At 49.0% G+C, this 17,216-nt stretch overlaps 1 protein-coding gene across 2 annotated transcripts in view; it reads left to right on the top strand.

The window, feature by feature from the left end:
- LOC141073446 (uncharacterized) overlaps positions 1 to 3,672 on the top strand; it is a 64,541-nt gene extending 60,869 nt beyond the window's left edge. Inside the window, exons 3-4 of one of the 2 annotated variants that reach the window (XR_012226962.1) lie at positions 1,999 to 2,073; positions 2,481 to 3,672. Coding sequence is in view for 1 of the 2 variants with exons in the window: in XM_073560670.1 (XP_073416771.1) it covers positions 2,481 to 2,863 (383 nt within the window). In the remaining variant the exon portion in view is untranslated. The remainder of the gene's footprint in view (positions 1 to 1,998; positions 2,074 to 2,480) is intronic. The other variant, XM_073560670.1, reaches the window with a different exon arrangement.
- Positions 3,673 to 17,216: the final 13,544 nt, after the last annotated feature.

Genomic DNA, 17,216 nt, shown 5'->3' with positions numbered 1-17,216 from the left:
AGGATAAGTGAGATTTTGAATTTCAGCAGACACTTGTGGACACTGGACAATTTTGGATGGTGTGAGGCCCAATGAATATCTGAGCGCTATGTGACAGGCTCGATGGCACAGCTGTGACCAAAGTGACTAGAGGATAAGTGAGATTTTGAATTTCTGCAGACACTTGTGGACACTGGACACTTTTGGATTGTGTGAGGCCCACTGATATCTGAGCGCTATGTGACAGGCTCGATGGCACAGCTGTGACAAAAGTGACAAGAGGATAAGGGAGATTTTGAATTTCTGCAGACACTTGTGGACACTGGACACTTTTGGATTGTGTGAGGCCCACTGATATCTGAGCGCTATGTCACAGGCTCGATGGCACAAATGTGACAAAAGTGACGAGAGGATAAGGGAGATTTTGAATTTCTGCAGACACTTGTGGACACTGGACACTTTTGGATTGTGTGAGGCCCACTGAATATCTGAACGCTATGTCACAGGCTCGATGGCACAGCTGTGACCAAAGTGACTAGAGGATAAGGGAGATTTTGAATTTCTGCAGACACTTGTGGACACTGGACACTTTTGGATTGTGTGAGGCCCACTGATATCTGAGCGCTATGTCACAGGCTCGATGGCACAGCTGTGACAAAAGTGACTAGAGGATAAGGGAGATTGGATTGCTTTTAAAAAAGCAGTTTGCAGAGCAGTGGGTAAACAGCAATGCCAGCCTGTCAGGAAGCCTTAAAAGGCAGCCCAAAAACCAACACCACTGATACACCTCAATATAGCCTCCCCTTGCACTGCACACACAGTGACTGGTGTGTTGTGCAGGCCAAATCGCTAGCAGCAGAAGCTGTTTTTTTGTCTTCTTCCCTACCTAACGCTCTCCCTACAGAATCAGCAGCAACCTCTCCCTATTCTGAGATCAGCATGAGTAGCATGGCGGTCTGCGTGCACGCCCTTTTATACCCCCTGTGACGCCCACCAAAGCCAACCACTTGCATGCCCTTCTGAAAGATGGTGGCGACTCGTGCCTATGTCATCACGTTGCCCACAGTGTCCGTGGATCCTGATTGGCTGAAGAAGAGCGCAAAACAAACTTTTGAAACGCGACTTTGGCGCGTAAGTCGCCGACCTCGTGGCCGACCTCATCCTAGGGTCGGGTTTCGTTTCATGAAACCCGACTTTGCCAAAAGTCGGCGACTTTTGAAATTTTTCGACCCGTTTCGCTCATCCCTAGTCCTCACTAAATGAAGCAGAATTCATGTAGCTTATACAGGCAGCTAAACCGCTATACCGAGGTCCAATAAGGAGACTGTAGGTTGAATCTGTGCTTTATTGAACGCGATGGTATATTCGTGCGGTGAAACTACAAACAAAAGCATATAGGCATACAATCAATACAGGAATTGGATACAGGAAACATAAATACATACCAGAGATGCTGTCACAAGGGGAGAGGAGAAATGAGATGCTTCCTGAATGCAGGCAGAAGGAAAATGGTGGACTGGAGGGAAAATGGGGGCTGAACTAACCATAATCCTTTGCAAAGGGCTACCAGGGTGCATTGCAACCTTACCAGAATGCACTGCAAACGGAGGGAAATATCAAAGTGAAAGTATAACACACAATAACACTGCGGTTATGACTCTGGTCACTAGATGGAGCCAGAAAACACTGTAAACATTAACAAGCAGATAATCAGGGATTATGAATTAAATGTCAGAGACAGAACAATGTTAATACCAATGGTGTCGTTCAAAAGTACAACTCGTCCCGCAAAAAATACGCCCTCACATGGCCTCTGGGAAGAAGGGGAGCAAAAAATGAAAAAGGAAAACCAAAAATACCTCTTGTCGTTAACGTGTTAATTCAATTTTTATTAGTTCTTTTTTTCCTGTGTCTATTTCCCTCTGAAATCCTTTAAGTTAATGCCATTAATAGTGTAGGCAAAGCCTCTGTACGACTTTTTATTAGTAATAATACCTTATAAAAATGTCACATTTCCAGCGTAAAAAAAAGGACTCTCATCTGATGAAGCACTCGAAATAAAGGCGCTCCTGACCACTGCCAGAAACCTAACAGGTAACCGTAGAGCTGGACTGCCAGGTGTTTATGGGATTTTTTTCTTATTCTGCTTAATTCTCTTATCCAATGATTCTGATTTTCCCACAAAACAGTTTATCCAGAATTATGCAAGGCTGTAGGCCAGGTCTAATGTCAGGATCTTATGATTTTCCTTCTTTACTACTTTATCAAAATTTCCTCTAAAGTTATACTTCGATATCCTCCACACTTTATCATCTTGTTTCTTCTTCCCTGTGGTTTTCATAATGAATCCTTGAAATGATCACTGATAGAAGGTTACAATGTAACGTTTTATAAACTCATTACAATTTTCTTCTCTATATTTGTCATTTTTCCTCCACCATGATTTCTGCAGGGCGTAGCGCTCCTCGTACATACTCAGCAGAACATTTCTTCTTTTGCAGGAATTTTCCCTTTAGTCGTTCTCACCCATAAGACCAACCCTAATCTGAGAGACGTCCGGGCCAAGTTTGAGGACATGGATGTAGAGAGGATCTTCCCTCTTGAGAACTTCACCCCTGAAGATCACATAAAGACAAGAGGAAAACATGAAGATGTTCTGAAGCTCTTCATTGAAGTAATTAAAGACATTGAATTCCGATTGGAAAGATTTTCTTCCCCAGAGGATGAAAGAGAAAAAAGGAAACAATTTGTACTTCAATTTGTGTATGAAAGAGAATTAAGAAAGAAGGAAGAAGAAATGCAGAAAAAGCATAGTGAGGAAATGAGGCGCAGAGAGATGAATAATCAGCCGAAAGCGTCAGAAAATAAATGCACTTTACAATAAACCCCATGTTTGATTTTATCCAGCCTACTATATCATATTCTATTGTTTTGTGTTTCCAGCTCTTATGCAGAATTATACATCTCTTTGGTTACAGACTACTGTCTGTGGTTTTCCCTAAAAAGATTCTGCACCAAATTATGCAAAAATAACTTGCTGTGTTTCTTGCTTTCCCTTTGCTTTTTAATGAATTCTCTTTTTTTTAATGTTTTTTTTTATTTTAGTGCACAGATAAAACATGCAATTGTGATTTCACATTCATTTTTTTCCCAGGCTCTCAATAAATGATGAAAAAGCACCAAAAGAGCAAAGTTCCACAGAATCTTAAAACACGCTCAGCCATTTTTGCATTTTACGCTGTTGTCCTCTGCTCCTTCCAACCTGTTTTTTTGTTAATCATTCAGTGCACGCTGTCATCTCTTGACATCTTTTCTTTATGCTGTGGCTTCTGGTTGTGATGTTACATGATGTGTTTCTTTCGTCCAGTTTCTAGTCAGTTCTTCTGGTGGCGCACATTGTGACAGCATAACTATAAAGATATATTCCATAATGGTGCAGAGTGTAAATGTCCAAAGAGGCGGCGATGGCCGAACAGGAGAGAGACAGGCTGAGCATGACTTTATTTAACCATGTAACTGTTCTTTAACCCTCAATAAATATGTGGCACAAAGTGACAGGCAAAACATTTGGATTCGAAAATGTCTACAATTTACTTCTTTATATACAGTATATCTGTCAATATATATTTATATAATTCATAGACAGGTGAAATATTGAAGCGATGACCCAAATAAAGCCCGGCATTCTTCTTACACTGTGTTCCAAATTATTATGCAAAAAGAGTTTGAGTGATAAGGCTAAAATTTTTTTGTTTGTCATGTAAACTCATTGCTGGTGATGTGTGTCAGGGCTCTTTATATCACTGAAAGCAGTGGCAGATACCTGTGCAGCTTAGTTTGGCCGGTGTGTCCAAATAAAGGCAAGACTACTGAAGAAGGCTGTTCCACATTATTAAGCAGCCGACATTTTTTGCCAAAATGGAAAAGAAAAAGGATGTGTCGGCTGCTGAGAAGCAACAAATTGTGGAGTATTTAGGTCAAGGCATGACTACAATCAACATTGCCAAGACACTTCATCGTGATCATCGCACAATCAAGAAGTATGTCGCTGATTCCCAGCACACACGTGTGCGGCTGATAAGGAAACATTGAGGACTCTTTCCAACAGGCAATTACGTCAGGTTAAAAGAGCAGCTGCAGAAATGCCTTGTCATAGCAGCAGACAAGTTTTTGAAGCTGCTGGTGCCTCCAACGTCCCCCGAACAACAAGATGCAGGGTCCTTCAGAGGTTTGCAGCTGTGCGTAAGCCGTCCTGTCCACCACCTCTATCCACTGCACACAAGCAGAAACGGCTCCAGTGGCCAAACGAGACATGAAGACTGATGAGTGCCGTGCAACGCTCGATGGTCCAGATGGATGGAGTGGAGGATGGCTGGTTGATGGACACCCCATGAAAACACGGCTAAGGCACCAATAAGGAGGAGGTGGAGTAATGTTTTGGGCTGGAATCATGGGGAGAGAGATTGTCGGCCCCTTTAGGATCCCTGAAGGGGTAAAGATGAACTCCATAATCTATGTGGAGTTTCTAAAACAGCACTTCCTGCCATGGTTCAAGAGGAAGAACCGTGCTTTCCGCAGCAAGATCATTTTCATGCCTGATAATGCACCGTCTCGTGCTGCAAAAAACACATCTGCATCTCTGGCTCCTATGGGCATAAAAGAGGACAAACTTATGGTGTGGCCACCATCTTCCCCTGACCTCAACCCCATTGAGAACCTCTGGAGTATCATCAAAAGGAGTGTCTATGATGGCGGGAGGCAGTTCACATCTAAGCAACAGCTCTGGGAGGTTATTTGTGATATACAATGTCTGTAAAGTATGATGTTGTTTTTTTCTGTAAGATATGTTTCTAGAACCTTCTAGAAATCTCCCAGTGCTACTCTTTGGATGACAATGTAGACTGCCAGTGTTTGTAGCAGTCCCCGCAAACCCCCCTTCAGTCTTATCATACCTGTGCTGCTGGTAACCTGAAACCATCAACTTCCTCTCGAAGCACAGCAGGGGGAAAAGGTCTCTTTGTTCTGAAAACACAGGCTGTATGCCAGTATATGGGAAGTATTAAAACAAGCTGCATTGCAAAAAACATACACAGCAAAGAAATAACAATCATATTTTTGTAATCTGAGTGGACCCGGCTTCGCTGTGGTGGCTTTTGCGAAGTCCTCGGACTTCCAGAAACTGAGCTATGGGTTGCGCCCAAATGGAGGGTCCTATCTCGTGCATTCTTGATGTTTTCTTGATGGACTCAATACGCTGGGAAACATGATACCACCGGTGAGTTCATACGAGCTTCCCACATTAAGTTATGGGTATCATCAGTTTTGTGGCCAATTCATAACTTGGAGAGAGGGAGGTGGGACCCTCCCAGACCGCCCATTTCGTGAGGTAACAGACCCTAATCTATAAGGTGTTCCTTACCATTTTGGAGGCAGAACAGCTCAAATCCTGGTGCCAGAGAGACGTGACGATGAGTGGCGACGTTTGGTTAAGCGTCCCATCCCCCACTCAGCCAAATGGTTTTGCCTAAAGAGTCATGAACAACCGTGAGTGTACTTTCTGTCTTTCATCCATGTTTTCTTTTCATATACTTGTAACTGTACATATTTAATGTCTCATTTTATAGCATCTTTTATCTGTATAACCACTGCCCCATTTTGGGGAATAAATGAAAAGCTATTAGCTCTGTCTCCATGCTTTAAGAAACGAACTATACGCCTTATTTAGATAATCGCTACTAATTACAGGGGTTTTCCGCGGACCCTCTTAATTAACTGTCTAAATTAAGAAAACCAGCGGATGGTGGCAACGTGAGGTGTACAGTGGGTCAGGCTAGCGGGCAGTCCAGAAGGGTCTTATATTGCTGAATAAGGGGGCTGCGGCCACAGCATTGATAATTCCCTTACTGCAGTAGCCTAATTCCCATTCACATCAAGCAGCCCGTCCGGTGACTAATTATCCCAGGTGCAGTTCCCTGACTGACCTGAGGGTAAGGGGGGGCGCCGGAGAGTTGCGAGTTCCAAAGTGGAACTGAGAAAGTGGGATATACATAAATCCCCACAGTTCGTAGAAGGTTGTTAGCAGTGGTGGGGAATCCAAAATACCCCCCTGCGGTAAACTGTTAGAGCGAGATTAGCTTGCTGTATATTTTTGTCACATGGTACCAGTGGTGGGATAACTAAGATAAGCCCTCATTGTGCCTGTGATAGCCGTGTGCCGGCAGTGTGTCGCATCCCTCCGTCCGCTGATACGCCTGTGTCAGTGGTGGGATTGTGACATATTGGTGATACAGGGTCCGCTGTCCATCACGTTTTGGCGACAGCGGCACGCCGGGTCATCACATATTGGTGGCAGAGCGGTGGGATAATCCTAGAGCATTAGTGATTTGGTTTGAGCAATCATTCCTCTCACTAAAAACCTGCACGGTCCTGCGGGAATCCTGCATCATAGGTTTTGGAGAACAGACTCAGTGGTTATTAGTCCTGAGACATTTTTGTGTACGTACAAGTATTCCCTCCCGTTTCTTCATTTTTCTTTCCTATCTTTTATTTGGCAACCTTGGCGAGGAGAACGAAGTGGTATAAGCAGCAGAAAAAGGAAATTCTTGCAGGGTTATGCATGTACCGAGGCATTGACGCCACAAGCAAAACCAGAGATCAATTGATCGTGGCTCTGGTGCAGCTGGACAACACCCAGAGTCCAGCGGACGCAGAAGTTGGCCCAAGTGACTATGGGGCTGCAGCAGAGGCTCCACTCCTGAGCGCTGGCCCCACATCCAACCAGAGCATGCTGAACCCCTACCTGCAAGCGGCCTTGGACGCCCTCCCAGCCGATAACTGTGATGGACGCATGACGCTGATCCAGCAAGCTCGGGAGAGAGCGGACCAGCGAGCCGAGCGGGAGGCGGAGAGAGCCGAGCGGGAGGCGGAGAGAGCTGAGCGCCGAGCAGAGGCTGAAAGAGCCGAGCGCCAGGCACAGAGGGCCCATGAACTGGAGGTGCTCCGACAAGGGAGGAATGCCCCCACAGCCCGAAGCAGTGAGCCCAGCAGCGTCCAGACTCCTAAACCCCGGCCAGAGCATTTTCCCGTGATGGGAAAGGACTGGGACTTCGACACGTTTCTGTGAGCCTTTGAGAAAGCCTGCAGACAGTACCAGCTACCTAAGGTCCTATGGGCCAGGTACTTGACCCCAGGGCTAAAAGGCCAAGCTCTGGAGGCGTTTGCTTCTCTTCCACCAGAAACCGATGATGACTACGAGGCCATAAAGCAGGCTCTGATCGCCAAATACCGGCTGACACCTGAGGTATACCGAAAGAAGATCCGGCACCTCCAACATGGTCCACACGATAGCTATAGTGATGTGGTGCAAGGACTCAGGACCCACTTTGACCAGTGGATCCATGGAATGTCCGTTGAATTCTTTGAGCAGCTACGGGACCTGATGATCAAAGACCAGTTCCTGCATCTCTGCCCAGCTGAGGTCCGACAGTTCATCCTGGACCGCGATCCAACGAACGCGGACAAAGCGGCGCAGATCACCGACATCTACGAGGCCAACCTGAGGCCAGAGACGCGGAGGCCAGTCACCACCAGCTGGAGAGGGGGTAAGCCTGCACCCAACCCCAATGCCCCAGCTAGCTGTCCCTCCGGAGGCCCTGTCCCTGTTGCCAACACCAGGCCTACTACTGACTGTCGCCTGAGTCACCACTGCCAGCGGCCTGGTCACCTCTTTTACACCTGTCCGGATAGGCCGAAGAACCCCCCCAGCCAAGGCCCCTGGGCCCAACGCCTCTGTTCTTTTGGTGGGAGGTGTGGTTGGGAGGATTGATGACAACATTCAACCTGATCAGGTGGGGGCCCGTCTTGCTACAGGCCTCAAGGACACCGGGGCTGAACGAACCCTCATCCGTCCTAGACTGGCGACCCCTGAAGAGCTTGTTGAGGGGAAAACCCTGACTGTCACTGGGATCGGGAGTACCCTTTGTCCCTTGCCAGAGGCCCAGGTATTTCTTGATTGGGGTGCTGGGAGCGGGGTGAGGGAAGTGGGAGTGTCTGAAAACCTGCCCACTGATGTTTTATTGGGGACTGACTTGGGGAGGATGGTTGCATACTATGTCCCTGACACCCTTCCCCAATCTGATAATTAGGGTAACGTTAACCCTGACGCTGCTGATGATGATGATGTTGGCAAACTGAATGTGTTACCTGCTAATGCCTTGATGAGTAATGATGCAACTAACAACCATTCTTTCTCCAGGAGTGATGCTGATGGTGATGTAACTGTACCAAAGCAATCTGATAACCATTCTTCTCCTAGGAATGTTGGTAATGATGATGATGTATCTGTGCCGACTGAACCTGCTAACCATTTCTTTGAAACGGTAGATGTGTCCACAGGTACCGAAGTGCTCAGCCCCGTCACTCTGCGGAGTGAGACGACTGAGGAACCCCTGGCAGGAGCAAGCAACAGTGTTCAAGGAAATGGGAAGGTGCATGGGGACTGTGAGGAAGGTAGTGCCATGCAACCGACCAGTGCCACCGAGGAAGGTAACTGGCCCATAGGTAGCACTGCTCCTGAAGTGTTGGGGGTGGATGGGGAGGTAGAGCCCAGGGCAGCACCGGCTGGTGGGTCTGTAGAAATCCCCAGGGAGACAGCATACATAGCAGCTGTCACACGCAGTCAGAGTGCCCAGATCGCAGGTAGCGCCCTGTCTTCTGGACCCTCTTCTGCTACAGGAGAGACTGAACCAGAGGTGAACCCAGAGCCAGTTCCAGAGGGTCCCAGTAAGGAAGGTACCCTGACGTCACTTCTGGCAGCCTCCAGCGAGGAGTTCCAGGCTGCTCTGCGCTCAGATGCAAGCCTGGAGAAATTGAGAGATCTCGCCGAGACGCCCACCTCCGAGTCTGATAAGGAGAGGGTGTTCTGGGATCGAGGAAGGTTGTACCGGGAGACAGCACCCGGAGACTCCCATAAGGAGTGGTTGAGGGAAAGACAGCTAGTCGTTCCCCTACGGTTCAGAACTGAGTTGTTGCGGATTGCCCATGAGAATCCACTCGCTGGACACTTGGGGATCAGCAAAACAAAGGCACGGCTGTCTCAACACTTCTATTGGCCCAAGATGGGGACAGATGTCATGACCTACTGCCGCTCCTGTGCCACCTGTCAAAAAGTGGGTAAGGCGGGACCTGCTCTTAAGGCTCCCCTTATTCCTTTGCCGGTGATAGAGGAGCCTTTCCAGAGAATCGCGGTGGACATTGTAGGACCGCTGTCTGTCCCCAGAAGCTCCGGAAAGTGATACATTTTCACCGTGGTAGACTACGCTACCCAGTACCCAGAGGCAGTAGCTCTGTCTTCAACCAGGGCAAATAAGGTGGCTGACGCACTGGTGACCATCTTTTCAAGGGTAGGATTTCCCAGGGAGATGCTTACCGATCAAGGGACCCAATTCACGTCTCGCCTAATGGAGGCTCTCTGTGAGAAAATGCTGGTGAAGCACCTGGTATCGAGTGCGTATCACCCACAAACTAATGGTTTGTGTGAAAGATTCAACGGTACTCTCAAACAGATGCGCCGCATGCTGGTTGAGACCCACGGGCGCGACTGGGAGCGGTATCTCCCACCCCTGCTGTTCGCTTACAGAGAAGTTCCGCAGGCCTCGACCGGGTTCTCCCCCTTCGAGCTCCTGTATGGCAGGTGAGTCCGGGGACCCCTTGGGTTGATAAGAGAATCCTGGGAAGATGAGCAAAACCCCACAGAAGTGTCCATCGTGGAGTATGTCATGCGCTTCCGTGACACGATGCAGACCTTGACGCTGTTGGTGCATGACAACATGATGCAGGCTCAGGCTGACCAGAAGCACTGGTACGATCAGAACGCCCGGGAGCGGACCTACCAGGTGGGTCAAAAGGTGTGGGTGCTGGTCCCCGTACCAACGGATAAGCTTCAGGCATCCCGGGAAGGCCCATACGTCGTCCACCAACAGCTTAACCCGGTTACCTATGTGGTCACGCTTGACCATGCTCGGGGTAGGCGCAAGGCCTTTCACGTCAATATGCTGAAGGCGCACCACGAATGTGAAGCTTGCGTCCTACCGGTCTGCAACCTGCCTGAGGATGGGGAGGAAGATCCCCTCCTGGACAGGCTGGCCCAATCCAAGGCCAATGGGTCCATTGAGGACATGGAGATAAGGGGTTTGCTAACCGTATCCCAGCGGTCGCAGTTGGTGGAAACCCTGGAACCCTTCTGGGCCGTGTTCACCATCCGACCTGGGAGAACGGAGTTAGCGGTTCATGAGGTGGACACCGGGAATCACGCCCCACTACGGCGAACACCTTATCGAATCTCTGAGGCGGTGCAACAGGTCATGCGCAAAGAGATTGATGAGATGCTAAGGCTGAGGGTGATTCGACCGTCAAAAAGCACGCGGGCTTCACCTGTAGTCCTCGTGCCTAAAAAGGACCGAACCACCCGGTTCTGCGTGGACTACAGGGGGGGCTCAACGCCATCACAACCTCTGATGCCCACCCGATGCCGCGCATCGATGATCTGTTTGAACGGTTGGCGAAAGCAAGGTACATATCCATCATGGATTTGAGTCGGGGATACTGGCAGATTCCCCTGAGCCCTGAGGCGCAGGAGAAATCCGCCTTTATCACCCCCTTTGCACTGTACGAGTCCACAGTCATGCCCTTTGGCATGAAAAATGCCCCTGCCACTTTCCAGTGGATGGTCAACCACCTGCTTCGGGGACTGGAGGAGTACGTGATGGGGTACTTAGATGATATTGCCATCTTCAGCTCCAGCTGGAAGGAACACCTTCAGCACCTCCAGGAGGTGCTCAAGCGTCTTCACCAGGCAGGCCTGACTATCAAGCCGGGAAACTGCCAGATGGGCATGCGCGAGGTCCATTACCTGGGGCACCGGGTAGGCGGAGGTTTCATGAGTCTGGAGCCTGGAAAGGTGGACGCAATCATGTCCTGGACCACCCCCAGGACCAAGAAACAGGTGAAATCCTTCTTGAGCACTGCAGGGTACTATAGGCGGTTCGTACAGGACTATAGCGCCCTTGCAAAACTCTTGACTGACCTCACCAAGCAGAGGCTACCCCAAACAGTCAACTGGACAGATGACTGTGAGGCGGCTTTCCAAGCTTTGAAAGCAGCCCTGTGTAGCTGTCCAGTGTTGAGAGCAGTCAACAGCAGTTGCCCGTTTCTGGTACAGACGGACACCAGCGAGTTTGGCCTTGGTGCTGTGCTCAGCCAGGTCGACTCGGGGAACCAGGAGCACCCCGTGTTGTACCTGAGCCGGAAACTTTTGCCAAGGGAAGTGGCATACTCGACCATCGAGAAGGAGTGTCTGGCCATGGTGTGGTGTTATGATTGAGTCACCGGAGGAGGAAAAAACAAAAATACAAGCTAAGTCCAGAAAACCTGAGAAGTTGGTAACTAGCGGATTGCAGACCCCCTGATCCTATTCATCACAACTAGCAGTAGCCGTGGGGGGTTCCTAAAGTGGTCCTAGACCCCTCGTTCACAGCCGGAGAGCTAAATAAGCCTAAAGAAAGAAAGGGGAAATCTAAACTGCCCCAGAGCAGACCCCAAAGCAATAGACAGCCCCCAACATGTATTGACGGTGAAAAACAGATGAAAAACACAAACGCAGACAGAAAGACAGACTGAGCAAACGATGGGGCCCAACTAACTAGATAGGAAAGGACAGAAAAGATGCTGGCTGTAATCCGCAAAAACCCTACTGAAAATGTCAAACCTTCTGATAAGAAAAAAGGCCCTGAAGTCGCTAGACTTCAAACTCTATATCAGCACTCAGATATATTCTGAAAACAGAGCAAAGCGATCAACTGATCAGAGACAAAAATGGAATTCAGCCAGTCCCAGCATGGACTGGCTGAACACAAACGCCAAACAAAGCAGACAAAATCTCATGGAACAATAGCAGGGCAAAAAACTTAGCTTTTAGCAGACAGGAGCGAAACTGGATGCCAGAGCTCAGAGCTGAGAGGATCAACAGCAATGAGAGTGGGCGTCGGCTGCCTTATTTCCACTCAGAGGCCCCGGATGTCCAATCACACTCCACCTGTTCAGATGACAGGTTCTTCCCATCCACATCCACTTAACTACCTCCCTTCACCAGCAGAGGGAGCTCATCAGACATCACCAGTGAAGGGGAAAATGAACTCACAACAGTGTGGGCACTGCAACGTTTGCAGCCCTACCTGTACGGGTGCGCCTTCACGGTGGTAACCGACCATAACCCTCTTAGCTGGTTGCACACAGTGTCCGGAACCAATGGAAGGTTGCTCCGCTGGAGCCTTGCCCTTCAACAGTATGACTTTACTGTACAACACAAAAAGGGCAGTGAACACGGCAATGCTGATGGGTTGTCCCGCCAGGGTGAACCCGCTGAGGTGTGCATGGCCGATTACTGAGAGGTAATGCCTCCATAGCGCCCTCTAAAAGGCGGAGGTGTGATATACAATGTCTGTGAAGTATGTTGTTTTTTCTGTAAAGATGTTTCTAGAACTTTCTAGAATCTCCCCCCTCCTCTTTTCGCCCACAGCTTACACACACACACAGACCAGTGCCCCCCTGCTTGAAGCTCTGCCAGCAGCTGAAAACTGAAGCCTCAGTGTAGAATTCTTCTCCCCCCCCTGCACAGCTAAGTGTAAAAGATGTTCATTTGTCAAAGCCCATGCGGTAGAGTAGAACTTTAAGAGACCGCAGTGCAAAAACTATACATAGCAGAGACAGAACAATCATATTTTTGTGATCTGAGCAGTCCCAGCCTCGCTGTGGTGGCTTTTGCGAAGTCCTCGGGCTTACAGAAATTGAGATATGGGTTGCGCCCAAATGCAGGGCCCTATCTCGGTCATTCTTGATGTTTTCTTGATGGGCTCATTACGCTGGGAAACGTGATACCACTGGGAAGTTCATACTAGCTTCCCCCATTGAGTTATGATCTTCATAAGTTTTGGTAGCCAAATCATAACTTGGAGAGAGGGAGGTGGGACTTCCCCAGACTGCCCCTTTTGGTGATGTCACACACCTGGGGCTATAAGGTACCCCTCCCATACAGGGAGCTCAGATCAGCTCAAATCCTGGTGCCAGAGAGACCTGCAGATGTCTTGGGACGTTTGGCCCATCCCCCACTCAGCCGCATGGTTTTGCCTAAAAAGTCATGAACAACCGTGAGTGTACCTCCTATTTTCATCCATTCTTTGTTTTATACTTGTAACTGTACATAATTAATATCTCAAATTTATAGCAACTTTTATCTGTATAATCACTGCCCGACTTTTCCGGGGAATAAATGATAATTATTTAGCTCTGCCTCCATGCTCTAAGAATCGAACTATACGCCTTTGTTAGATAATTACGCTACTGTTCGGGTTGGCTTCGAACCCCTCCCTTGAGTCTATAACTTAAGCGGAGAAAGCAGGATCTGGTGGCATCACATTGTGCACGGTTATTGCGGCTTGCAGGCAGTCCAGAAGGGTCTTATATTGCTGAATGAGGGGCTGCGGCCACAGCATTGATAATTCCCTTACTGCGGAAGCCTAATACCCCATCCACAACAAGCAGCCCGTCCGGCGACTAATTATCCTAGGTGCAGTTCCCTGACTGACCTGAGGGTAAGGGGGGCGCCGGAGAGCTGCAAGTTCCAAAGTGGAACTGAGAAAGTGGGATATCCATAAATCCCCGTAGTTCGTAGAAGGTTATAGCAGTGGTGGGGCAACCAAAATACCCCCCTGCGGTAAATTGTTAGAGCGAGATTAGCTTGCTGGATGTTTTTGGTCACATGGTGCCAGTGGTGGGATAACTAAGATAAGCCCCCCCTGTGCCTGTGATAGCCGTGTGCCGGCAGTGTGTCGCGTCCCTCCGTCCACTGATACACCCGTGTCAGTGGTGGGATTGTGACATATTGTCGACACAGGGTCCACTGTCCGTTGCGTTTGTGGCGACCGCGGTAAGCCGGGTCGTCACACTCCTCTTCCTCCATCTTAACATCACACACAGTATAATCCTCAGAGGTGACACCCTTGTTTTCGCCCATGTCAAGTATTTCCAAATGCCCAACTGACTGTGGGGAGCCACAGATGGGCCATTCTGAAAAGCTGTTCACACATTGTATTCCATGGGCATCAGAGGTCTGCTCCAAAGATTCACAGAATCCAGAGGAGAAAAGCATCTGCTCCGATGCCCAACATTTTTTCATGTTGAATTTGGGGCCGGACGAAGTAGGGTCTGAGCAGAGTTCAGAACCTTGTTACCAGACATTAACCACCAAGGGTGGAGATGATCTTGATGAGACTCAGGTACCAAAGGCACACATGGACTGTTCTGTGGTGTCAGGGCAGGAAGAGGAGGGAGGTGACTCTCAGGGTGAAGAGTGTGAGAACAGAAGGGATACCGTAATAATAATAATAATAATTTGTATTTATATAGTGCCAACATATTCCGCAGCACTTTTCTATTAAGCGGCGACATGTACAGACAATAAATTCAATACGAGTTAAGACAATTTAAACATTGACATTAGGAGTGAGGTCCCTGCTCGCAAGCTTACAATCTACAAGATGGATACAATCTACAAGAAGGATGACAGTGAGGTTGTAGATCCTACTTCGTATGAACCCAGAGGTACGCAGCTGAGTAGCTTAGTAGAGGAGGTGGAGGAGGAGGAAGATGAGGAGGTTATGTTGCGGCTTCCCACACAGACACAAAGTAACACAAACACAACAAGCACTGCATCCTTAGCCTCAACTCTGGCTGTGGCCAGCACCGATCACGAGTGTGCAGTTCACAGGAACGGCAAGGATTGCCTAGCCTTGGGCGTTTTCTGAAACCGCAAAGGATGACCCAACACACGTTATCTGTCAAGTTTGCAAAAAAAAGTTCAATAGAGGCAAAAATTGCAATAATTTGACAACTACATGCATGAACTGGCACATGCGTGATCAACATGCCTTAGTGTGGGAATCTCACTGCGATAAAATGAGGACTAGTAGGCCTTGACAACCACCGGCCGTCCCATCAGTCGGGGTGAGTGCGAGCCGGTCAGCTGTTACGGAAGTAGACATGACTACTGCTTTTGTCACTTAGCACAACACATCTTTCTCAATCCACTGTAACATCTTCGCCTGCACCTCACTCACAGTCTAGCAGTTTGTCCTGTTCTCTGTACTCCACCCTCTTTCACCCAGCAGCCAGCTCTCGGTCCCACAGTTGTGGTCATGTAAAAGAATATTTCCTCCTACACATGTTAAAGCTGAGAGCTTGGACTCCACCATCTCCAATCTGTTGGCCATGGAAATGCTGCCTTTCCGCCTGGTGGATATAGACAGTTTCCAAAAGTTGATGGCTGTCGCAGTTCCCCAGTACAAGGTACTCAGTTGGCATTACTTCTCAAAGAAAGCTGTGCCTGCACTACGCCAGTAAGTCACCAACATCACCCGTTCCCTGAAAAAAATCTATGTCTGCCAGGTTGCATTTCACCACTGACACCTGGACGAGCAAAACATGGGTAGGAGCATTAGATAATGCTGATTGGGCACTCAAAGACTCTGGTTGCTGTGGGGGCAGGTGGTCAAGGGGATGATGTGTAAGTCTTTGAATCCCCAAGGCATGCGGGACAAACCTCTGTATCTAACAGTTCCTCCACTGGTTCTGCCTCCTCCACCTCCTCTAGGGCCTCCACCTGTGCCCTCAACCTCTCCCTTAAACAGACACACAGTCTAACAATGCAGATAGAATCTCCTTCACCTGCGCACTCATGGCTCCTCGCAATCAGGCAGTGTTCAAATGAATATGCGCTGGAGTTCTCAGGCATACAGCTCAAGAGTTGTGGACAGGTATCCAGGCTGAGATAGAGCAATGGCTGTCTCCACTAAATCTGGAAGTAGGGAAGGCGGTGTGCGATAATGGTGCAAACATAATGACATCAATATGCCGTGACAATTTCACAAACATGCCTTGCATGGCTTCAGCCCTCAACCTGGAGGTAGAGGAATTTCTCTGCCACTATCCTGGCCTGAATATGCTACTGCAGAAAGCATAGTTGCTGTGTGCTCACTTCCGAAGATCGCATCCTGCAGGTCATCGACTTTCATCGTTATAGAGGTCTTTCGACATACCGATTAATCGCTTGATTAGCAATGTTCTTGGAACATCCCCAGGGCTGTGGGCTTACTCGGTACTGGGCTGGTGTCTTAAAGGGATGTGTCGCGGTGGCAGTGACCTGGTCCATGGCCCTGAGTGGCGGTTGGGGCAGGTGCTCGGGCGGCTGCAGAAGTACAGATTGAAGGTCAAACCCCAGAAATGCCACCTGTTCCGTACACTGATCGAATACCTGGGACATACCGTCTCCGCCTAAGGCGTTAGACCGTCCATGGAGAAGGTCACCGCGATCCAAGGGTGGCCTACTCCCGAGACGGTAAAAGACGTACGAGCCTTTCTGGGGTTGGCTAGATATTACCGTTGCTTTGTAAAGAACTTCGCCCGTCGAGCCCGAGCTCTGCAGGACCTACTGAAGGGGGCCCCTGCCGGAGCAAATGGATGGAAGATTCAGTGGCGAGAACCGCAGGAGGAGGCCTTCCGAGATCTCAAAGTCGCACTCTCAGACACCCCAGTGTTAGCTTATGCGGATTTGTCACAGCCGTTCATACTGCACACCAACGGGAGTCTACACGGGCTAGGAGCTGTGTTGTCACAAGTCCAAGATGGCCGGGAAAGAGTGATTGCTTACAGCAGTCGGTCACTCCATGACTCCGAGCGTAATCCCGACAATTACAGCTTCTTTAAACTCGAGCTCCTCGCAGTAGTGTGGGCCATGACAGAGCAGTTCGCAGAGTACCTGGTGGGCTTTGAGGTGGTGGTAAGAACTGACAACAACCTGCTGGCCCACCTCAATAATGCCAAACTAGGAGCCCTGGAACAATGATGGGTGGCCTGAATGGCGAAGTTCAAGTACAAGATCATCTACAAATAGGGAGCGGAGAATGTACATGCTGATACCCTCTCCAGGATTTGACATACAACCCCAGGGCGAAGCCGAGACGATGAGATAGAAGGAGAAGAGAAGCCGTTCACTCTGGTGCCTTCCAGACTCACAGAAACGACGCGAGAACAATCCCACATAGGACTCTAGGGGCCTGTTAGAACAATTCCGGGACAAGTGGATCCAGCAGCAACAAGAAGATAGCGAGATTGGGCCCCTGCGGCGA

The sequence above is a fragment of the Dendrobates tinctorius genome, unplaced genomic scaffold, assembly GCF_039654945.1.
Source record: "Dendrobates tinctorius isolate UK_male_01 unplaced genomic scaffold, ASM3965494v1 ptg000301l, whole genome shotgun sequence".
In the NCBI taxonomy this organism is placed as follows: domain Eukaryota; kingdom Metazoa; phylum Chordata; class Amphibia; order Anura; family Dendrobatidae; genus Dendrobates; species Dendrobates tinctorius.
This window is presented reverse-complemented; position numbering and strand designations above follow the sequence as displayed.